Here is a 23,549-nt window from a genome sequence, read left to right as displayed (position 1 = left end):
GGGTTCTTGTTACTAGGAGGACAGACGGCAAGAACCAGAGTCTCGAGAACCCCACTCTCTGCTCTTCTCCACGAACACCCACCCTGGGGTCCCTCAAAGACACAGCAGGCTGCGCTGGCAACATATGGCTGGAGGGCCTCTGGGCGAGGGGGCGGGCAGGGCCGGGGAGGAGGGGCGGGTGGGGGCAGGGAGAGGCGAGGAGGGGCGTATTTAGGAAAAAAGAAAAACCCACACAAAACCGACAGAATTCCAGCTGATTATTCCTCCCGCTGCAGATGTACATTAATGCAGGAGGAGTGGGGGACGGAGCTTCAGGCTGGGGAAAGAGAAACAGCTCGAAGTTCCTTTTAACAAGCCCTTGTCTGGCTTGATCTTGTCACTCTAAAGAGGGTCATTGAGAGGTATTCATGCGTCGGCCCTGGGGGGACAAAAGGGCCAGTATATATACTGACTGCTCAGTTGCCTGCAGGCCTGGGGGCTTTTGTCTAACCTTCCCTTAATAAACTTTTGGGAAGAGTTCATCAATCCACTTCAATAGCTGATGTTCTCATTTTCAGAGAGAGAAGAAAAGTAGCAGAAGGCCGGCGTGGTGCTTTTTTTTTTTTTTTTTTTTTTTTTTTTAAGGAGGCATTCTCAATAAGAAGGTGAATGGGGGAGAGAAAGGGAGAAAGGCCGTCGACACCCCACTTTAAAGGCAGAGAGAACACATCACAACTACAGCCACAAATCCTTAAATGGGGGCCCAGACAAAACCGCTATTCATGGGGCCCTGGAGTCGGCCTCGGGGCCGAGGGTTTCTGGGCCCCGCTGGAGCCTGGTCCCCTTGGCAGAGGTGGGGAAGGCCCAGTTCGCAGCTGTAGGGAGCCCAGAGAGAAGGAATTTCTTGGAAGCCGAGTGTGTATTAGGACGGGCAGTGGGCAGGAGTCTGCCCTCCTGCTTCTCGCTTAGATCTAGGGTCTTCTGATTGCCCTCCCCATCGGGCGGTTTTTTAAAAACTGGAGGAGTTTTTCTTTACTGAGGGCAGGGAGGGTGCAGGGTTTCCTTCTGCTTCTGAGGCCACGGGGACCTCTGCCCGCAGGTGGGGTCTCTCCTGGAAGCCGGTATTGGCACCCCCCACCCCAGCTTTGCTTTGCATGGTAAGGTGTGGGAAGGTGGGACAAAGAAGGACGGGTATCGCTCACAGTCCTGCAGGGCTGGACATCACGCTAGCTCTGGCTTCATCTGTCCTAAGTCCCTTCTCAGCACAAGCCGATGTCCCAACGCACATTCTCCTCATCCTTCTTGGGGAAACTGAGCCTCAGAGAAATGAACCCCGATCCAGGGTCTGGAAGGAGGAAGCTGAGGACCAGGCTCGAATCTTAACAGCTCCAAATTTCCAAGTTCCCAACTAAGCTATCTTTTACATCTGAAGCTATTATTTTTTTGAAGATTATTTATTTACTTGAGATACAGAGAGAGAGAGAGATGGAGAGAGAGAACGCCAGCAGGGGAAGGGGCAGAGGGAAAAGCAGGCTCCCCGCTGAGGCAGGACCCCCCCCCAGGATCAGGACCTGAGCCGACGGTAGCCACTCAATGGACGGAGCCACCCAGGCACCCCCATCTGAAGCTATTATTAGTAATAATAGCTAAAAATATTACCACTACCACCAACAGTAATGGCTACCAGTGGCCGTGTTCTTAGAATGTGCCAGGCATTGTTGCGAGAGCTTTCCACACGTATTTTTCCCAGCGGCCCAGTGAGGCGGTTTCTATCAAAAGCCCCATATGGGGGTGCCTGGGTGGCTCAGCGGGTTAAAGCCTTTGCCCTCGGCTCACGTCATGGTCTCGGGGTCCTGGGATCAAGCCCCGCGTCAGGTTCTCTGCTCAGCGGGGAGCCTGCTTCCCCCCCTCTCTCTCTGCCTGCCTCTCTGCCTATTGTGATCTCTCTCTTTCTGTGTCAAATAAATAAATAAAATCATTTAAAAAAATAAATAAAAAATAAAAGCCCCATATTACAGATGGGGAGACTGAGGCACAGAGGATACGAGCCTGGGCCATGTCAGACAAACGGGAAGGCAAAGGCGGATTCCAACTGGAGTCTGATTCTGGAACCGCGCCTCAACCCCCACACTGTTCCACCTTCGATGAAAGGCACAGGCATGAGGAAGGAATCGGGACTTCTGCCCTGGCCAAGCCTCGGAGGTGGGTCTCCCAGGGCCTGGTTCAGCTTTGCTGTGCATGCTCCCAGACACACACACACACACACACACACACACACCCTCTGCGAGTCTCCCCAGTGGCTCTAGTTCAATGTTTTACAGGCCTAATGAGTGTTGACAAGTTTAATGAGTTTGTTTTAAAGAGGGGAGGGGGAACCTGGTCAATTTGAGATTTCCGAGTCAAATGAATTAGTGGAGACCGCCAGACTTCAGCTGACAGGTCTGGAAAACCTCCCGCCGACGGCAGCCTTGGGCCATGGACCCTGGCTCCCCTCAGTGGGAGCCGGGCCCCACGCCAGACACCGGGAGGGCTCCGGGGGACCTCTGAGTGGCCCCCAGGCGCCTGGGTCCGCGCCGAATCCCATCTCCTTATCCTGCGGTCCCCTTCCCTGCCAGCCCACCCCTGATGGGCCCCCCTTCTTCTGGGCTCTCCTCCCCCACTGGGTCCCCAATGAGAAATTTGATTCAAACCCAGTTTGGCACTTGTTTGCATATTGATTGTGTGGTAATTAAGTGGCTTCATCTGCGGAGGGGACTCGCCACCTGCATTTCTAGGCTTCCCAGGCCCGGGCTGGGACAGGCCTGCAGTCCTCGTTTCTGACCGTGGAAACTGGAATCCAGGGAGACCAGCTTCTGGCCACGGGAAGGGAGTACGTCGTCTTTGTTTAAAATGGTATTTATTTTTTACAGAGAGATGAACTGGGAAGGAGCTTGCAGAAACGTGACCAGCTCCTGACAAAATAACAGTCAAAATGAAATCATAAAAATTATGCCGAAAATAAAGGGGTGCATATGCGATTCTGGTCTTGGAGCAGATGTCATTGTGGCAGGATAGGCAGGTTCAAACCAAGATTCGCTCTCCGCTGGACCGGCCCCTCCTGAGCCACCCAGGAGCTGACATGAGTCCTGGACCCCAAGCAGGAAGAAGAGGCCAGGTTCTAACTCCTTCTGCTTCTTTCTCTAGTCCTGATCTTAGGAACTCTGAGCCCCAGCTGCCTGATCTGTAAAATGGAATTAGCAAGACCTGTGATATTGGCAGGACTGTGGGGCTTCTGGGAGATGTGCCCCTCACTTGGCACATCCTCCTGTCCTCCTCCGTCCCGAGCTTGCCCCCCAGAGCTGCATCCCCGCGGAGGGTGAGCGTGACCTCTTCATGTCTAATTCTTGCAGCCCTGCAAGGAGCCCAGACTCTTCTAGCCCGGGCAGTCCACGATGTTCTCAGGTGCCATCTGTCTCCCTTGCGGCTCCCCAGGAGGAAGTGGGTGAGCGGAGATTCAGGAAGGAAGAAGGCATTACATCTCTGTGCTTTGGTTTTATTTACTTTGTCGTGTTTTGTCGTCTGAGTTCAGGAGAACAGAGCTGGAGGGGACGCCTCTCGGGCTGGGTCGCAGGGTCTGTGTGGGATTCCAGCTGCTCTCCTCCCTGCTTCCGCCCCCTTTCTCATGTGCTACTTTATTGGCTATTTCTCCCTGGGAGGGGGCACCCCCTCCTTTAAGCATCCCCTAACCTCTGGTCCAGTGTGGGGCACTTTGTGGGAAGGGTTCTTTCCAGAGAGAATTTCATTACAGACTGTTTTCCCTTTCCAGCTGGGAGCATGGAGCTGGGGTGGGGCTGGGGGTGGGGGGTCACTCCGAGTCAAGTGGGCAGACCCTGTGAACCACATCTCTGGATGGGGCTGTCCTGTCTCTCTGTCTACTTCTGCACTTCCTAGATCTCACCATTGTTCAGGGCCGCGCGGCCTGCTGCAGTGTTAATCTTTGACATATTTGCAATCCCGAGAAAGAAAGGCCCGCGTGCAAGAGGGCTGGGCTGGGGGCCCGGGAAGAATCAGAGGCTAAGACACCACAACGAGAAGGGGGACATGCATGTGACCGCATGTATATACATCCCCCAGGCTCTCCCTGGCATTTAAACCTTTTGTTGTCACTTAAACCTTTCTGGGGAGCTGGGGAAAGAATTACCCACATGCACCAACAGAAGAAGACAGAGCCGCCCACTCCCACCCCCAGCCCCAGCCTACCCAATCTAACCAGGACCCGGGCTCTCCCTTCCTGGCTTCCAAAAGATGGTCTGTCAGCAGCCGTGCGTACAGAGGATAGTTGCAACAGCAAAATACACACAAGAACGAACACTCCCTCAACAGAGTCCCAATGTCTTCCTTCCAACATACTCCCAAGGCCAACTGGGATTTCTCCATTCATAATCCCAAACGCAAGTCACGCACATGGGCAAGGCGTTCCTGCGAGAAGACACGCCCGTAAGCCTTCCTGCGGAATCTTTGGGTTAATGACAAGCCCTTTGCTCTGGAGAGAGGGAAGCCACTTCCCAGGAACACAGGGAGTCTGCCAGGAGGGCATCCCAGAGTCAGGTGCCCGCCACAGAGCTGTTGTGTCACGCACGGCAGGAAGAGTTTGCGGGACCCGCATGCAACGCCTGGTTCTGCTACTGGGCTGTGTGACTCTAGGGACCGGAGCAAACATCTCTGAATTCTGCTCTCATCTGCAAAATTGGGATACTAGATCCCTGTGGGACAGGGCTGGGACGGGGAGAGGGGGTCAGGTGACAGGAAGCAAATAGAACACTTGCTCTGGACCTGTATGCAGCAGGAAGTGGGCACCTTGAGAATACAATACAGGCTTCCAATGAGACGTACCTGCCTGTCTGTGCCCAGGGGTCTAGGCATCTCCCCGTGCCTCGGTTTCTGTATCTATGAATGGGTATTTTAATATAAGGCGCCCTTGGGAGGACTGCATGGGTTCACAGACGTGCTTAACCCAATGCTTGGCACGCGGTCAGCTGCCGTGGGGCTAGGCTTCTGAGTATTAGATGTTCAGTGGACGGCTGCTGCTTTCCTATTACCCTGCTCTCAGAGCAAATTATCACCTCCTCTGGGAGGACTCCATGCTAACCCATCACCTCCCCAGGCGGCCACTTTCTATGGTGACTCTGTGTTCTGTTCTCCCAATCCCGGTGCACCTTCTGAACGTGTTCCCTGATTTGTGAACCTGCTCACTGCCTCCCTCCCCACAGGCATCAGCATCCCGGGGCCAAGGCCTTGTGCATTTCGAGGCTGTGCTTCCAGCCCCTAGAACTATGCGTCTGGCACACAGGAGATGCTCTGCACATCATCGCTGTGGGCATAAAATGGTAGTTCTATCTCTGCCTTCCTGGGGCACTAGGGAGTGGGGAGGGGAAGAAAGATGGTGGAGGCTGCAGCTAGAGGGGGCCTCCCTTCTCCTCCCAGCCCCTGCCCTCCCGGCACACAGGTCTACCCACCCCCCACCTGGGGAATGTGATTCCCAGCTGTTGGCCCAGCCTGTCCACTGCCGGCCTGGGATTCTCTTGGTGCCCCCGCCAAGAGGCGGGTGAGCCTTGATGGGTTTACCTGGGTGTTAATCCCCCAGCAATCCCGCCTGGCCTGACCAGACCTTCAGCCTCTATTCTTGTCCTGGGTCTAATTAAGTGCCTGAAATGCCACTTCCCCTTTGGAGGCTCAGGCAGGTAAAGCCTAGCTTGCTGCTTTGAAGCAGGGGAGGCCGGAAGCCCAGGCAGGTGCACAACGGAAAGGAGGAGGGGAGAGGTGCTGAGGGGCCATGGGGAGGAGCGGGGAGGAGTTGGGGGCGGACTGGGAGCTTCTGCTGCCCCTCCTTAGAGAGGACAAACAGCTGCAAATCTCCTACCTCGAGGTGCTTAACCTTTTGGGGACCCTGAGCCCTAGAGATCCAGGAAAACTAAAGATCCCAGGGAAATGCATGTGTACATACACATACCTATACCTGGAATTCAATTCTAGGGTCTCATGCTCACCCCCCGTGGTCTCTAGTGTCCCCAGCTTCAGCGACTACTCTGCCACTTTAACTACCCAGGTCTCTATTTAGGCTCACGGCTGGATGCTGAGATACAGATACAGATCAGGACCCATGAATCCAGACAGCGATACCGCCAAACTCAACAAGATCATCTCGGGGGGAGTAGAAAGATTTTCCATTTTTATTTTGTCTGCTTTAAAAAAAAACCCAAAACTTGAATTTTACAGGTACCTATGACTTTGGTCATAAATCTTTATGGAAAACTATGCATATGTATCTTAGAGGCCCTGATAACACCATCTGCATTTGATTTGGGAAATTCTTATCTTAGGAGCCTCTACGGGTCCTCTGCTCCCTACCCCCTGCTTTCAGTCCTTTTACCTCATTTTGATCACACACGCCCTGGGTGCCAGCCCCCTCTTCTGTGTCTCAGCTCCTGTGCTCCTTTTGGAGTTTGTACCTCCAAGGGATGGGTGGAAACACCAAGGCTCAGAGAGGGGAGCAGCAGGTCAGGGGACCCACTGTGGGGTCCTGCTGATTAGGAGTTCAGGGCTACTGCTGTTGCCCACCGCTCCCTTTGGATGCAAGAGCTGGGCCCAGAGCTGAAATGAGAGGGAGTGTCTGGGTGGCTGTGCCCATGGTGTGGGCAGGAGTCTGGCATGGCAGGACAGGCAGGGGTCTTACCCTTACAGTCCCCTTGTTCCTGGGATGATGCCTTGCTGGTCAGACCCCCCATGGGGGCAGGTAACAGTAATAAAAGGTGAGGGACCCAGTGACTTTGGAAGAACGGTCCATTCACGGCGCCTGATTGAACAGTCTGGAGACCAGGTCCCTGCTCTGACTCTGTTCCCGATTTGCTGTGCAGCAAGGAACAAGTTTCTTCCCCTCTCTGGGCCTCAGTTTCTCCATTTGTAAATAGGGGTGTTGCGGTGGACCAGTGACTGCCAACTGGGGTGTCCATCAGGAGGACCAGGGCAGCTCAACCCAAAAGCCACTCCTCTCCCATGTTCCGAATCAAGAAAGTGCCCATGTGCGCACCCTTTGCCAAAGTACCGGGATGACTCTGGGACACACCCTTTGGCGGTCCTGGCTCCTGGATCTTTCCATCTCCCACACTCTGCATTGAATTATTCTGCATTGAATCCTCCTTCCCACACCACTCTGGGATAGCACTGAAATCCAGCCACACCAGCAGTAGCTGCCAGTGAAGCACAGAGAGGGTACTGGCCCCCCCATTCACACAGCAGGCTGAGCCAGGACTCAAAAGGTAGACCCCAGTGCCTGGGGACCAGCCCTGCCTGTTCTTCCGAAGAGACCTCCTAGCCAGGAGAGAAAGTTCCCTAATGCAGGGAATAGAAGAGGAGTGGAATCATTTGTCACTAGATAAGCAATATCAGCTTATCTCTGAAGACCAATAACCACAGCCCGGGGCTCTGATTCCTGGTGTAAACAGAGAGCTCCTTTGGCCCTCCCCCTCCTCCACTGGAGGTAGTCCCTGCTCAGCCCTGGGACAAAGCCCTGCCTCACCAGAGCTCCCTATATCAAAGGGGAACACGCTGGGTTTTGACTTCCTCCCTCCAGTGCAATCATGCCTAGAGGCTCAGAGCTCCAAGGCTCCTCGCCTGCTACCGGCTCAAAAGAGCCAAGGCTCCACGGAACTCACTTTGAAAACCACTAGACTGATTGTGCCTTGCCATTGTTCAGACACAAGGGCAAGGACCAGAGAAATTAAGTGGCTTGTCAAGGGTTACACAGCAGTTAGCATCACAGCCTGGGCCTCTCCCCGGGGGCCATTCACACTGGGTCTGAACTCCATCCCTAGTCCCAATACTGGGTACCACCATTCCTTTCCCTCTGGGCTTTATTTGTCCTTGCTGCTACAAGAACTCTTCCCAGGAAGGTGGCCAAGTCTGTGACATCTGTCAAGTCTCAAAATACTAGCAGGTACCATGGGTGCTGGGAGAGTGGGCAGTCGTGGGGGGACGCTGGTTGGAGCTACAGTCTCCCCTGGGCCTGGAGCTAGTGTTCCTGAAGAATGGGGGCAGGGGCTGGCGGCTGCAGCTGTGCCAATAGGACAGGAAGAGTGGCCGGACTTGTGCCCTTCAGGCTTCTGAGGGTAAAGGTCTCGGGGTCCTACTAGGAGAAAACCCTCCTTTCCCTACTTCTTTGAGCAAATCTCTCCAAGCCTCAGTTTCCCTCTCTGTGAAATGGAACAACAACAACAACAAAAAGCAGGCATCACATTAAGCACAAAGGATGACAGGCGGCAGGGATGGACGGACGCCAGACTTCCCATGCCCTCACCCTAGGCCTCCTGATCTCCTGGAAGCAAGACTTCAAACAGCACTTTTGCTCCTCTATGAGGGCAACTCCCAGCGAATCAGAACTACCGTTCCCTCCTCCAGGCTCACTCATGCCACACTCTCTGGACCGCAGCCTTTCCATCTGTAAAATGGCCAGATGAGCTCTAAGGCCTGTTCAACTCTGACTCATCCTTGGGGATCTCACCCTGGAGTCCCCTAATTCCGGGGTCAGCCTAGCTGTCCTAGGAGCTGGCCACAGGTTCAGCACCCCAAGGCATCCAGTAAAGGGGGGGTACTTTGAACAATGCCTCCTCCACCTCTCCTCCTTCTCAGGCTGGGGCAACCTCTCCTCCACATCTCTCCCCCCATGCTCTGCTCTCCACCTTCTCTGTACCTTTCCCCTGCTCCCTTCGAAACCCTAAGATCCTAGCTGGCCTCCCCACACCCTCCAGTCCCTTCTCTGCTCAGTCCATCACTCTCCAGCTGCAGTGTCTTCCTTGGCTCCCCACAGCACTTGGAACAAGTCCTAACTTCTTAATTCAGCCTGGAGGGGCCCACAGCCTGGGCTCTAAGGGTATAACCTCAACCCCCACCCCAGGGCATCAGCCTGCAGGAAGCAGGGCTTAAGAGACCATTGTGGGATGAATGGATGGAGAGCCAAGATGCCTTCAAGGCATCTTCCAAGTCTTTCTAGCCAGTGCCTAGACCTAACCCCTATTTCAAGTGAATGGGGAGCAGCTATCCTTGCGGAGGGGATGTGATGGGGGGGACTGTGTCTCATACCCTCCTCAGCCTCTACACCTGCAGGAGGTTTCTGCTATCTCCTTCAATCACCGAATAGGGCTCACCCAGACCATCCCTACCCTGCCCACCAAAGCTGGGAGGGGACAGAGCTCACCCAGGAAGGAACGACCCTCCACACATCTAGCAGTGTCTGTTGGGTCCCAGGAGCTGGCTGTTTCTGCCTTCTTCCCCTGGCCCTCTGTTGACTGAAGAGCTGCCTGCACGGCCCACTTACTTCTTTTCTTTTTTTCCTTCCTTCCTTCTTTCTTTCTTTCTTTCTTTTTTTTTTTTAGATTTTATTTATTTATTTGGGAGAGAGAGAGTGAGTGAGAGAGAGAGAGAGAGAGCAAGCTGGAGGAGGTGTATAGGGAGAGGGAGAAGCAGGCTCCCTGCTGAGCAGAAAGCCAGATGTGGGACTGGATCCCAGAACCCCGGGATCATGACCTTCGCCAAAGGCTCAGAATGGGTGGGACGGTGTTGTAGGAGCACTGAGGCTTGGGGGGAGGGGGTACCTCCTTCAAAGTTGCCCAGATCTTTCAGGTTGGGGAGGGGGCTCATCTTCGTCTTTCAACCCCCTCTTCCCCAGCAGCTCTAACTCAAGCACCTTTTGGAGAGCATCTCAGAGGAGTGGTCTCTGCCCACCAGATGTCCCCATCACTGGACCCAGCTCCCCAGGTTCACCGAGGAGGAAGGGAGCGGCTGAGAGCCAGAGCCTCGTGCCCAAGCCACCGCCACGCTGCTCAGCGACAGACACACCAGTCTCACCGGCCCCGTGACTTTCTCTCCCCACCACCCCGCACCCCTCCCAAGAAAGCCACCGACTCCCTCTCCGGGCGGGCCCAGCTCCTCCGCCCCGCACCCCACTCCTCCACTGGCCGCCCGCCTAGGGCAGCTGACCCAGCAGAAGCCGGGGACGAAGCCCTCCGCCGCCAGCTTCCCTCGCCCGCAGCTTGGGTTTTGTTGTGGGGTTTTGTGCGTGCTGTTTTGTTCGGGTCTCCCCGCCCCTTCCCGCGCGCGGGGCCAGCCCCTCCCCCCTGCCGGCGCCCCCGTCCCCCTCCCCCGGGGCTCCCAGCGTGCTCGCTCTTGACTTCATCCACTAAGTCAATAGCCCGGGCGCGGGCGGCCCGCTCCCCCCGCTCCCCCTGCCCCGCGCCGCCCCCGGTTTTCTTCTCGGGATAATGGGGGCCCTTTGTGGCCTAATCAGCCTCCTGAGGGGCCGGGAGGCCGGGAGCGCTTCCCCCGCGGCCGTCGGTGAAAATGAAAGCGGGATTAGGCTGGGGCCTCGGCCCACACCATAGTAAAGCGCCACCAGGCATTCGCCCCTTCAAAGCCCCTTTCGGGGGTTTGGTTACTTTATTTCTAAAGTTGTTTGTATTTCTAAAGTGGCCATTGAGGCGCGAGCGGGGACTGCGCCCGAGGGGGGGGGGGCGCGGTGCACGGGGCCGGGGGAGGAGAAACTCCTGGAGCCTCCCTCTCCCCCTCCTGGGACCCGCCGACCAGTTTCCAAGGAGCCTTCCAGGGCCTTATTTCCTCCTGCCCCAGGAGGTGGGGAGGGGCGGTTATCCCCACTAATCAGATGGGGAAACTGAGGCTCGGGCCCTGAAGGTCCCTGAGGCAGAAGACGAGCTCCCAGCAGGCAAACCCGCCACGCAGCCCAAAGGGGGAAAGGTGTTTCTGTTTGTTTGCTTGTTTGTTTGCTTTTAGCAGGGGGAGGGGAAGGCGCGTTTACCAGTGCTAAGCCTAATCGCCGCCCCCATCCCCACTCCTGCGCAAAGCTCTGAGCGCACCAGCTACGCTCGGTCCTGTCCCTTGTATAGGCCATCGAAGGGAAAGTCCCAAACTGAGCACAATTCGACTCCCGAGAGAGGAAAGTTATCCACCTCCATTTATTAAAGAAAGTTCCAGAACCTCTTTTCTTAGGGTTCACTCCCAGCACCTGCAATCAATCCCAGAAACTACCAGGCTGATGATTCAGTCTTCCCCCATCACCAAAGATGGGAGAGGGCGGGCATTTGATGGCAGCTGGAGGGACATAATAGAGGAAGGGGTACAGACTGGGGCAGAGGGGGGAAAAATCAGTAGAAGAAAGCAGAAGAGCATCTCCTAGCTGCGCCCTTTCTCACACACACACATACACTGGAATTTCTTTTTTCCAATTGGACTTTTGGTTCTCTGAAGAGTGTGAACCCAAGCTCGAGCTCTCCAGGTAAAGATAAAAAATTGCAAGGATGAGGACCAAGGTGGGGTGGGAGTGGACAGGGGGTGGGAGGGGTTCATACAAAGTCGGGCTGGAAAGTTCCAGGTTCCCCCATTCTGCTGCTGGACCAACAGTGGGAGTTGGTTCTGTGGTTACAAGAGAGTGCACGAGAAAGAAGCTCTTCTGCAGTCTTCCACCGGGAATGAGATCCTTCTAGAAGGTTCCTTAGAACTCCCCCTGACGCCTACCAACCCCAAAGTTGTTGCTCTAGAGGTGAACTCTAAATCAGATAAAGCCGGTGGTGTAGACTATAGGACAGGTAGGTTTCCAGGGAACCGAAGGGCTTGATCCCAGATACACAATCTCCATGAAGAAGTAAGACAACACCCCATCCAAACACAGGACACCCCACAGAAATTCCCCTGAATGTTGCCTTCTTTCCACCTTCCCGAGTGGCTTAGAGACCCACAACTGTAATTCGAACCAGGAGCGGACCCTCTCCACCTGTTACCCCCACAGAGGCTGGCAACTGGGGGGGGTCCTATGGAGAGGCAGGTAGCCCCTCAAGTGGGGCTCCGCTTGGTCTGGGTCCCCTGGAAAAGACCCCAGAAAAGTTCAGGGTGGAGTTTCCCAAGCTACTTCTTGGGCCGACGCCCCACCCCTTTTTCCGTCCTGTCCTGGGGTCTGTTTGATCTTTTTTCAGAGGCAAACAAAGAGCACAGTGAAGGGGAGAGGCTCCAGAGCCCAGCCGCCTGGCTACTTCTTCCTCCTCTGCTCAGCTCAAACCCAGGGTGCTTCCAGGCCCTGTCGGATGCCTATGACTCCCAAAGCCGCGTTGGGGGCTGCCTTGCCAAATCTGGCTCTGGCCCCAGACATAGCCCATTGTTGTACACACCCGCAGATCTACACAAACACACAAAGGCAACACTCACAAACACCAGAGCACACAGGCAGCCCGGTAAGGGGGCAGGCACACACTGAGACCCAGGTAAACATGCACAGAAACACATGCCCTGAGGCAGGTCTGTTCAACGTAGGCTTGTTTATTTTCTGTCTCAACCACCTGGCTCAAAACTTTCTGAAGGCTGGGACCTTCCTGATTTCTCAGGTACTACCCCTGGGTGCTTAACACAATGGCCAGCACATAGTAGGTGCTCAACAAAATTTTATAGACTGAAGAAATTGGCCCTTTGAAACAAATTTCTTTCTTTCTTTTCTTTTTTTTTCTTTCTGGAACAGACAAAAGGGGAACACAGCATTTGTGTTCATTTTATCCTCAGAAAGGATGCTTCCATCAAATGAATGGGGGGGGGGCTCTGCTGCCCCTGTTTTGGAAAGGCGAGGAAGCAGCAAGGGCCCGATGGGGGGCAGGGTTTTACCCCCACAACCCCCCCCCCCCCCCCAGTTCCATCTCTCATCCTGAGCTCCTGGGCTCCCACTCTGGAGTTGAGCTGCTGAGGGGGAGCAGGTCGGGGGACACACACTGGAATCACCAGGAAACTTGCATAGGCGAGGTTCCTAAGGGGTGTGGCCTCTAGAGGCCCAGAGACCCCTTTATACTGTTGGCAAAATTCTATCTGAATGGCCTTGTGTGATTGGCCAGTTTTCCCCCATTTTATCCAATTCTCCAAGGGGTCTAGGGTCCCCCCAAAGGACAAGAATCTGACTCAGTCCAGTTCTCTGGCTTTCATGGGAGAAAACGGAGACCCAGAGAAACTGAGCAAGTTGTCCAAGATGACATTGCTCATGAGTTGGGGGCAGGATAGACTCGAGAACCCTTCCTTCCTGGGCCCACCGCAATGCACTCTGCCCCTCCCGATTCCTCCTGCCTAGCGCAGTTGGCTTCAGATGGAGACAGGGCATGCCTTCGGAAGAGGGAACGGGACTCTCAGCCGCTGGGAACCTGCGGGTGTGAACTGGGCCCAGAGCAGCACGAAACTTTCAGCTCTCCAGGGCTGCAAACTTGCCCTCACTCAGCTCCCACTCGGCAGCGTGGGAAGCCCGGGAGTGCGGACGCTGGCCGGCACGCCATCCCTTCCCCAGACCTGAGAACTTAGAGGGGCTGCTTCGAAAAACTCGGAAGGCAGCGAGTCTCCCTCTCCCGACAGTGAACCGCCCCCGCGCCCCACTCCGACAGGCCTGTTTATTTAGCAGCGCTCTGAAAAGGGTTTCCCGCTCGCCCCCCTCCTCGTTCTTAGTCCCGACTGGGCCAGGCTCTCGGCCGTCCCCTTCCCAGCGCCCCGGGTCGGAGCGCAGAGCTCAGGCCCCCGCCTTGGGGTCGGCCTCCCTCCCGCTCCGCTGGCCCGACTCGCTCGCCTCTAATTAAGCGGCGGGATCGCAGCGAGCCGCCGGGCCGCGCTGTAATATGATGAACCGCCTTTGTGCCAGTGTCACCGAAAGCGCTTCTGATAAGGGGAAGCCGCCGAGGATCAAAAGGACGACAGCGGCTCGCCCGCCTCCCGCCGCCGCCCGGCTTTGCGCGCTCGCCCTCTCCGCCCGCGCTCTCCCGCGGGCTGTCTCCAGGTCCCGCGGTTTCTCCTGATCTGCCTGTCCCAGGCCAGCCTTTCGGTGACTCTGCGTCCTTTTGTCTTTCTTCCTGCTGCTCCGCGCCCCTCTCGGTCCCTCCGCATTTCTCAGCGTCCTCAAACGCTCTGGGCGGGTTCTCATAGGCCTGCTTCCCGTGGATTCTTTTAGCGCTCAGCGTTCTCCCTCGCTCCCCTCTTTCGCTATTCTCCTTTCTGACTCTTCCTCGTGCCACCTCCATGGCTCTGCGTCTGCCCGGTCTCTGCCATCCCTCCCTGGGTCTCCACCTGGGCTCAGACCCAGCGCCCAGCCAGGGCCCCCACGACCAAAACTTGGACCATTAGCTGCCCCGCAGTCTCGGGGAAACCGGAGAGAGCCTTCCTCAGCAAGCTTGCAGAGCTCCGCGGGTCCTTGAAACCCGCCCTCCCTCAGCTGCCCAAGAGAGGGCCAGGCACGAGCACCCCAGGCGCCCTGGAATGCCTTCCGGGCCTCGTTGCAGCATGATCTGGGGAGCACACCCTTCCCTTCATCCCTCCCAAAGCTGCAGTGCGGGGGGGGGGGGTACCTTTCTTCTTCCCCCAAGGCTGAAGTTCGAAGTGCACCCGACCCTCCTTTGGCATCCCCTTCCCTACACCCCTTCCTTTGGCCCCCACCTCCCCTTTGCCCTCGACCCTTTCTCTTCCTCCTCTAGGCCCCTCCCATTCGCAGTCTCCTGGTCCCCTCTGTGCTGTCTCTCCGACTCCTTCCCTGCCAGGCCTCTGACTCCCCTGCTTCACCACTCCCTTCCTCCCACCCCCACCCCACTTTGTTTGAAGTTTTGGAGAGATCTATCTACTAATGGCGAAGTTTCCCCCTTAGGTCACCGTTCTGCCTTGATTCGATTTGGGAAGGCAAGTTCCCTCCCTCCCCCCTGCCCGACCCCAGCCGGGGCCAATCGCTCCGGAGCAGGTCAGAAAGCGCTGACCCCACTTCCACCTTTTCCTCTTTCAGCCAGAGTTGGGGGGAGGAGGGAAAAGAAGGAAGGCGTAGGACAGCAAAAACCGAGGGGGGCAACCCAACCTTCCAATCCCCTCTTATCCCCATCCCCAACTGGGTTTCCTAATTACCTCATTAGTCTGGGGTAGAAGAGGGAGAAGAGCTATTTTTCTGGAATTCCTGGAATGTTCCCCCCCATCTTAGTCATGGCCTTCAAGATCCCAAAGTCCCTGGAGCATCTCCCCTTTGGGGTTTCTCTTCTATGCTCTTAGCAGTAGGAAGGCTTCCCCTCACCAGGCACTTCTGGGTCTCTTCTGTGGGTATGAGTTCTGTCTGGCTTTAGGCGAACTCTGGGGCCAGAACCAGGGCCTTGTACACTTCAAGTTTCTATAGGTGCCCATTAGAAACCAAGCCCTCATCAACTTTGCCGATGATAGCAAACGGGAACTCCAAAGAGGCAGCCTGGTAGGAAATCTCATTTGCTCAGCCTTCTCTCCGTATATAAAAATATATATGTTTTTATATAATATTATTTATATAAAACGTAGTGTGTGACAACTATCATTTTCAGAAAGACATTCTTTAAAAAAAAAAAAGTCCAAATAATCACCTTACTGCTTTAAGGCTACTGTTATATGTGCTTTTAAATCCTTCCATGTAAATTCCACTGAAAAATTTGGAAAGCTGTGAAAGGGGAGGGGGCGGTGGGGGTGGGGGGAGGTTAATCCGGGTTTAACGCCGCGATGGAGTCTTAGGACCAGGGTTAGCCTGATTGCCTTATCTCTTCCCAACATTTGAGACGCCCATATTTCACCCAGCCAAATAGCTCGGAGAGCAGCGCAGATGGCTGCTGTGGTCGCGCCTCAGGAAAATGTGTTATTAATATCTAAATAACTTCCCAATACTGTCTGGTAAATCTCCCCTCCACCATTCCAAGTGATGAATTCGTTTGAAGTCTTCCCCCAGCCTCGTCTTTTCAATGTCCCCCTCTCTCTCTCTCTCTCTTCTCTCTTCTTCTTAGCCAGGCTTATTTCAAACTGGTAAATATCTAATTCCTTTCACGGCTGTGCTGCGCACACGAGTCTTTTAGGTACAAACGCCTCAAAACAGCCGGTGTGTGGCGGTGCGTGCCCAGAGGTGAACATAAAACCCGCACGCCTTCTCGGCGGGGGACCCCCACCCCGTTTACAAACGCGTTCAGGAGACTGGAGCAGCGCGGGATCCTCAACCTGGGAGCCCAGCCCTTCCTCTGCAGGCCCTGGGGACCCTCTCCCGGTTCCCCGTGGAGTCCCAAAGACACCCCCCTCAAACACGCAGCTCTTCCGCGGCTCCTGCCTCCCCCCCACCGCACCCCCAGCCCTCCAAAGTCTTCCCTCCATCTCTGGGGCGGATAATTACCTTCCGATCGCCTGTTCTCCCTTGTTTCAACTTTGTTTGCTAAATGTCTTCTATTAGATTATGTTCGTTCATTCCCCCTCCAACCTTATCTCCTTCTGTCTCTACTCTCCTTGCCCGTCACACTCGATTTAGGCACGAGTTTATCTGGCAAACAGTTTGCCGACTTTGTTTATGTACCGCGGGTTCCGGGGCTGCGAGCGAGCGAGCGAGCGCCAGTGTTTGCCTTTGTAATACTTATCTCATTGTTGTTCTCAGTTAGTCTCAGCTCCCTCCTTCCCCTCTCTCTTCTTCGGTCGGGGGGATGGAGGGAAGAAAGGGGGAGTCTTGTCAGCCCAGTGTGGGCTCGCCCCCTCTCTGCTTACCCCATCCCCCACCGCCTCCTCCCCTCTCTCCCTCTGGTCTCACTGAATATCCACCACGGAGCGCAGCCTAAAGCCGGGGAATTGCCTGACACCCTCCCATCTTCCTCCGAGCCCCCATTATGCGAAGCTGATCCCACTCTGAACAGCCTCAAATCCCGTCTGGACTCTGTTTGATTAGATTGCCAACCCGGGGTAATCCTTTGATATGGTGGAGTGTCAATTACCTTTCTCTAAACACACATTTACAGAGGAGGGAACTTGTTGGTTTAAATCAATGCAGATTGTTTCTTGATAAATGGACTATCTTCGTCCCCTCCCTTGCTCCCTCTTCCCAGGCCCCTCTTTCTGCGCCTCCTCCCCTTCCCTCGGCCGGGCGCTCTTGCCTATCCGGTAAACAATGCCCCTTCCAGGTGTGAAGCTGGGGGAAAAAAAAAAAAACGGTGTGTGCGGAGGGGAGCCTTGCCCCCCTTCCCCTATTCATGCGCTCCCCCGGAGCCTAATTAAATTTGGCAGGTCCTTGTACACACAATCAAAACAGCTTCCTCCAGGGTAGCAAACGACCGAAAACCGCATTAGCAGCTAGCGGCACTGCCAAATTAAATTGTTTCCCACCTCCTTTTACAAGTGTCTAAAACCGACACTTGGGGCTCTCCCCTCCTTTCCGAGCCTTCTCCGTCATCTCCCACTCCACACCTGTACGTTTGCTGCTTTAAAAATAAGTTAAGGAAAAATGCACAGAAACACGGATCTGCCTCACACACACCACCTTCGGCCCCCACCTGGAATGGTCTTTCATACCCGGGAAGTCAGCGAATCTTGGGTGGACTTTGACCATGGCACTTCTCCCCATAGAGGAAATGCACGCTCGATCTTCTTCTTTTAAATATTGCGACCCCCTCCATTATTTCCTATTAATTGTGACCTCTCTGGGCATTGTACCCTAGAGACCCAGGTGGAGCCCCATGTCTGATCTGGTCAGTTTCAGCCCAAGTTTGTACATTGTCAGATGCATGAGGCTTTGGTGTTCTTATTGTTTATTGCTGTTGTTACTGCCTTTTATTTTTTATTTTATTCTTTTTTGCTATTTCTTCCCACAGAGAAATGGTTTGACTTTTTGCAACCCCCTTTCAAATTTCCCACCAGACTCTCCCTGGGCTCAAACTAGGAAAAGCTTTTCCTTTCCCATTCGTCCTCAAATCCTTTCCCGGTTGGGTATCTGGCCTGTGTCTCTCCCCTGATCCTGGGAGAAGGGGTGAGGAGAAGAGAGTCCAAGTGGATGAGGGCAAGGAACTGTCCATTTCCCTCTCCAGGTGAGCAGAGCACGGCTGGAGCCCCTATCCGCTGCAGTCTGAAATTCTCACAACCAACAATCCTAATAACTCAGTCTTAACAAGGATAAGAGCAAAAAAAAAAAAAAATATATATGAACAGCCTCATGAATATCAGCCCAAGGGGAGCAGGAGTGAGCTGTTCAGAGATGAAAGTGCACAGAAATAAAGGCTCAATTTAATCTGCTTTAAAACCCTTCAACTTAACGTTTGTGCTTCAAACTCCGAGAGTGAGGACTGATTGCGGATAAATAGTTTCTTACCATGCCTGGGAGCTATAACACCCTTCTGCAACACAGTTTCCTATTCAGCAGCCCCAGTTTTCATTACCAGCTCTAATAAGTCTTAACATTATTAAATGCCAAGCGGACGATAGGGAAAAACGGACTCAGGGAGGGATCTCTCTTTAGCGCTTAAAGAGGAGAGCTCTTAAACCCCTTCTTGGAAGGCTCCCCGCCATGAGAGGGGCAACCCCTCCGGAGAAAGCATTTGTCACGAGCAAGAAACCAAAACAAAGTTTGTGGGTGTGCACCCCTCCCCCTGCTCTACCCTTTGAGGCTTCTCTGCCTCTCCCCACCTGGCCGACTTGGGTGGAGGTTAGGAGGTCTTCTCCCCTTTAACTTGGCCATGAAACTGATGGTGGGGAGCTGGGAGAGAGAGGAGAGGTTCCAGCTGGGTGGCTCACTGGGGTGCTTGCCTACTGCCCCAGGTACTCAGGGGGGTGATATGTTTTGTTCCGGGGGGACAGACAACCGTCCCTCATCCCCACTGCCATTCTGCTCATTCACACCGGCGTCCAATCACCCTGCACAGCCACGCAGAACCCCACCCCCACCTGCACAGAATACGACCCACGGCACAATGATCCAAAGGCCCACGGGCAAACAGCCACACGGAGAGTCACATGCATTTTTACACAGCCATCCAGCTCACGGTCCCCGTGCTCCATGTGCCCACTGTCACTCAAAACCTGCCAGGCTCTCTGGATACCGGACCCAAGGATTCCGTTTCACTTCTGCAGCTCCTGTGCTCTCTGCCTTCCCATCTGGAACCAGCAGGCTCCTTCTAAACCCTTGGAGATTTGAAGCTTCCTGGTTCTGCTGCAGGGAAATCCTCTCTCCATCGAAGCTGCCTGTGAGCCGGTTTCATAAGCCCTGGCCAACGCCAGAAGTGCCTGAACTCCCCGGAGCTAAAGGGATCCCCAAAGCTCACGCTTTCTATCCCCTGCCTCTCCTTTCCTTCTTTCTCAGAAGAGACTTACCTATTTTGCTTCCTCACAGACTGAGCTGGGCAACCCCCCCCCCCCGCGCCACACACACACACACACCCTAAAATCTCTCCAAATAAAACCAAACCTCCTTCTGCTTCTGCCCGGTACTTCTCAGAAACGGTGTCTGCTGTGTGGTATTTCACCAGGAAAGATCATTTCAAGTTCAACGTGTCCCACCCCACAAAAAAGAAGAAGCCCTTTCTGATACAAACTGAAGTCAGGAATGGGTCCCCCCCGGCAGGGGTCCCAGGGCTCTGGGCGGCCTCAGCCAAGCCAGGGGCTCCTGAGCTGCACCAGGCGGCTTCCCACTGAAGACCCGGGGCTCCGAGGCGGGCCGGGCACAGCGGGGTGCCAGGCACAGCTCGCTCCCTTTCTTCCCTCGCCCTTTTGTCCCTGGCGGGACTGGGCTCCACTTGGGGCCCTGAATGTCAATAGCCCGCCCCTTCCCCAGCTCTCCGCTGCTCTCTCAAAGGGGCTGCTCCTGCCCCTCCTCCCACCTTCCCCCTCCACCAGGCCTGTGGGGGCTGGGCCTCCCTGGGTGTTGTCTTTGGAAGCGGGCTTTGTCTGTGAAGTTCATCTTCAAGGTTGGGAGAGACTACTGACAACTGCAGAGAGAGAGAGACACAGGCTAGGAGTTCACCGGAAGCGAGAAGAGGGGTACCTCGAGACACCTCTGGAAAGGAATTCAAGCCAAATGTGCTCTTTGCAAGTTTCCAAGTTTGGGGGACTCCCCCACTTTTTCCAAAGCTACCGCTTTGCAGGCTTGCGGGACCACTGTCTTTCCTGTCTGCCTGCTGCCTCCCGGCATGCCCGTTTGTGGGCTCCCTCCTTTCCCCAGCCAGTCTTTGTGACTCTGGGCCTTCTACTTCTGTTTCTCACCCCCTTCCCCCACTTAAGGCACAGTGACCAAGTCTCAAATAGAACTTCAGGGGGGCCGGTAATGTGGAAGACTTCCCCCCCCCCCCCCCCCCCCCCGCTCCAGAAACAAAAGCACACGCCCCTTTCCCGGGCGTGCAGGCGCTTGAAAGATAAACCGCCTTCCCTAGCCGACCAGGAGAAAAAGCAGGGCGCAAGGCCCAGACCCCAGCCGGCGGGGCGGCGGAGCTGCACGAGGGGAGAGGGTGGGTGCCGCCGGAAGCTTTCTCCCCGCCTGAGAGATCCTCCGATCCTGGGCCTTGGGGGGAACTTGGCCTCCACGCCTGGCCCCGCCAGAGGCAAGCGCTGACTGGTGCGCCCGTCTGCACCCAGCCGGCACTGTCTCGGTTCGGGCCCCTGGCAACGCGGGGCTGAGGCTTAGGCGGCGGCCCTCGCTAATTTTTATTGATTGCAGCGGTCAGTCAACTGTCAGGCAGGGTTTCAAGGGACCGTTTAGAGAGCGTGTGCGGGTCTGGTTAACAAATTCATTTAGGGAGTCGTAGGCCGGCTCCTCCTTCCTCGCCCCCCGCCCCCTTGTCCAAGCATCCTATAAATAATAGATCCACACCGGGACTCGCCTCCAAAACGCCGGCCCCGCAGGGCACACGCCCCGGAGCGCTCGGCCTGGCCCTGCGCGCGGGGCTTGCGCACTCGGAGGCGCGCAGTGCACCAACCTGCAGCCGGCTCCGCGGGGACGACGAGGCCCGTCTGCGCCCCGGCTCCGCCTTCTGCCCTGGTCCGGGGCGCACCGAGGGGGCGCTCTCCGCAAACCCGGAGGGGCTCCCGGCTGCCCCGGGGGCTGCGAGTCCTCCCGCTAAAGTGCGGTCGCTAGCCCTGAGCGGCGGAAGCGAACCACTCACTGGTCCGCACGATCTCGCGCGGGGACGCGGGGTTCCGCGGTGGAGACCCCCCGGAGATTCCCTACCTTTGTCGCCCAGGATGCCATCGATGCTGTGCTTGGCTTTCTTCTCGCCGTCGTCCTCCTTCTTGTCCGCTTCATCCTCCTCCTCTTTCTTCCCGAACTTGATTCTGAGCACGCGGCTAATCGAACTCACTAAACCTCAGAAATTCAAAGGCAAAAGAGCAAGTATAAGTTGTTGGGGCAGCGGACCCAGGCGACCTGGGTCCCCGGGAGAGAGCCACACAGTCCCTCCCCGCCACGCATGGCAAGGGGACTCACACCTACTGACCCCCCCCCCATTTAAGCATTTACATCCAAGTGCGGTCGCTGGCTAGGGAAGGGGACTCACCTGGGACACTCTCACAGTGGCATTCCTATACTCCTCCTTGCACACACTTGTGCCTAACACGGTCACAACCCCGAGATGCACTCACACCCATGCCCACTTCTCCAGGACCTTGCCAGAAGCCCTCCAGCCCCTGTGACTGCCACCCCTACACCAGGTGTGTGTCCCCACCTCGCATGCCTGGATGCCCTCCTCCCCCCTGGCACACGTGCACACATGCATGTCCACCCCAGGCCTCTTGCTGCCTCACGGGCAGCGCGGTGGAGGGCCTCCCTATTTGGGACCCACTGCCAGCTGGTGGCATTAACAGAATGGAGAGAGTGACTTGGGGAAAGGGGTCCAGGGAGCCCAAGGAGATCAACCCTCCCAGGACAGACCCTTCCCTTCTTTCCTTCCTCTCTCCTTCTCCCTTCTCCTTTCTCTGTCTTTCCTAATTTTTTCTTTCTTTCCTTCTTCCCTCCCTCCATCTTCCTTTCGGTTTTGATTCCCTCCTTTGCTCTAACTCTGCCCTCCTGCTCTCTTTCTTCATCACCTTCTGTCCTATCTGACCTCCAGCCCTGCACAGCCGAGCTGAGCCAGACCGTGCTGTGCTCGGCTCAGCTGCCTTCTCACCTGAGGGCACCGTGCTGCGGTCACAGTGTCCATCCTTCAGCAGCCTGTCTCGGATCTCCCAGCTGAACATGCCTGGGTTTTCCCTCTTGTATTCCTCGATCTTTTTCTCCACATCCGGAGTCGCCACCTGCTTCAGAGGTAGAGGTGGGAGAGCAGGAGTGGAGAGACGAGGTGGGGAGAGGGAGGCACTTTTAATATCAAACTCCCAAGAGCCCCAGGCCAGGCTGGTGGCTCTGGATCCCATGTCCCTCCCATTCCCCCCCTTCTGAGATTGGCTTTACCCTTTCACAAAACCTGTGCTTGCCTTCAAGGAAGGCAGCCCAGTGCATAGGGTAGTGACAGGTAATAAGATAGGACCTAATAAGGACTCCTGGGATCCCCCCACCACCTCGCTCACTATTTCAGGCAAGACTGAGGGGAGAGTTCCCCAGGTCTGGGATGATGCTGGTGGTCTGGGCTGATGTAGGAGCAGCCCAGGGGATGACTCATTGGCCTCAAAGTCCTGGACAACATGGAACCTCAGTTATCTTATCCCCTAGAAATCCAAATAATGAGGGGGATATCTGGGAGTGAGGATACTCTCCTCCTGTACTTTTCATAAGAGGCATATGGACACCCCAGTGGCACTGGACGACAGAAGGTAGTGAGAGGGGCCACAGCCAGGATCCCCCAACCATGGGAAGGCCGACTGCCAGTTCTGCAGCAGAGACACTCACTCTGGGCTTGCTGCCGCCGATGGCCCCAGGCCGGATGGACCCAGTCTCCTGGTAGCGGCAGAGAATCTTGGAGACGCAGCCATGGGAGACACGCAGCTGGCGGGAGATGACACAGGGCCGGATGCCGTGGTGGGCCATCTCCACGATCTTGTGGCGGATGTGGTTAGGCAGGGGTCGCCCGTTGATGAAGACCCCACCAAGCTGATTGACCCGGCCTTGGCCAAGTGGCGTGGACACTGGAGGAGTGAGGGGAAATGAGGAAGGAGAGAGGCACAGGGTGTGAATGGGGATGAGACAGTGAGAACGCCCCTTGACTCCAGTTTTGTGAGCCTGAAGACCCCTGACAGAGGGTCTGCAGGTTCCCCCCATTTGGAGGTGTGGCTGTTCAGGGGTCAGGAAAAAACTGTCAGAAAGCTGAGAGAGGGTCCTGGAAGGATGGAGAGAGGAGTCATAGCTGGCGGCTTCAGTCCCCCAGATGCTGTATGCCCCCACTCTTGTCACAGTATGGGGAATGAGGGATCTGAAGCTTCCGTGACTGGGAAGGAGAAAGCAGAGCCAAGAGGCTGGTGGAGTCTTGGGAGTCTGGGGGTCCAGTGGCTCCATCCCTCAGGATGCAGTTTGGGACACAGGTCTGCCTGCCTCTTAGGGAGGTCAATGGCTAGTGAGAGGTGGCCCCCTCTCACTGGTCATTTCCATGCCTTAAGTGGTCAAGATTGATCCATTTTGGGGGGAGCCAGAAGAAGCTGGTTAATTACCAGAATGTACAGCCCTAGCCTGGACAGCAGGTCTTCCTACTTATAATTGAACAGCCGAGGAACTGGTGACACGATGCTGTTGGTCACTGCCTCTGGGGTCACCTGGCTGTCCCTCGAGGGACTCCCCATGGTTCCAACCTCTCTCAAAGTTCTAATTT

General features: G+C 55.7%; 1 protein-coding gene across 2 annotated transcripts in view; it reads right to left on the bottom strand.

Moving 5' to 3' along the window:
- PAX7 (paired box 7) overlaps positions 1-23,549 on the bottom strand; it is a 95,295-nt gene that overhangs the window by 69,769 nt on the left and 1,977 nt on the right. The window contains exons 2-4 of one of the 2 annotated variants that reach the window (XM_032864056.1): positions 22,637-22,872; positions 21,921-22,050; positions 20,987-21,121 (exon numbers count right to left, since the gene is read on the bottom strand). In XM_032864056.1, the coding sequence (XP_032719947.1) occupies positions 20,987-21,121; positions 21,921-22,050; positions 22,637-22,872 (501 nt within the window). The remainder of the gene's footprint in view (positions 1-20,986; positions 21,122-21,920; positions 22,051-22,636; positions 22,873-23,549) is intronic. The other variant, XM_032864057.1, reaches the window with a different exon arrangement.

The sequence above is a fragment of the Lontra canadensis genome, unplaced genomic scaffold (assembly GCF_010015895.1).
Source record: "Lontra canadensis isolate GAN:19392208 unplaced genomic scaffold, GSC_riverotter_1.0 scaffold25, whole genome shotgun sequence".
Lineage (NCBI taxonomy): Eukaryota > Metazoa > Chordata > Mammalia > Carnivora > Mustelidae > Lontra > Lontra canadensis.
Note: the sequence above shows the minus strand (reverse complement) of the source record. Positions and strands in the feature narration are given on the sequence as shown.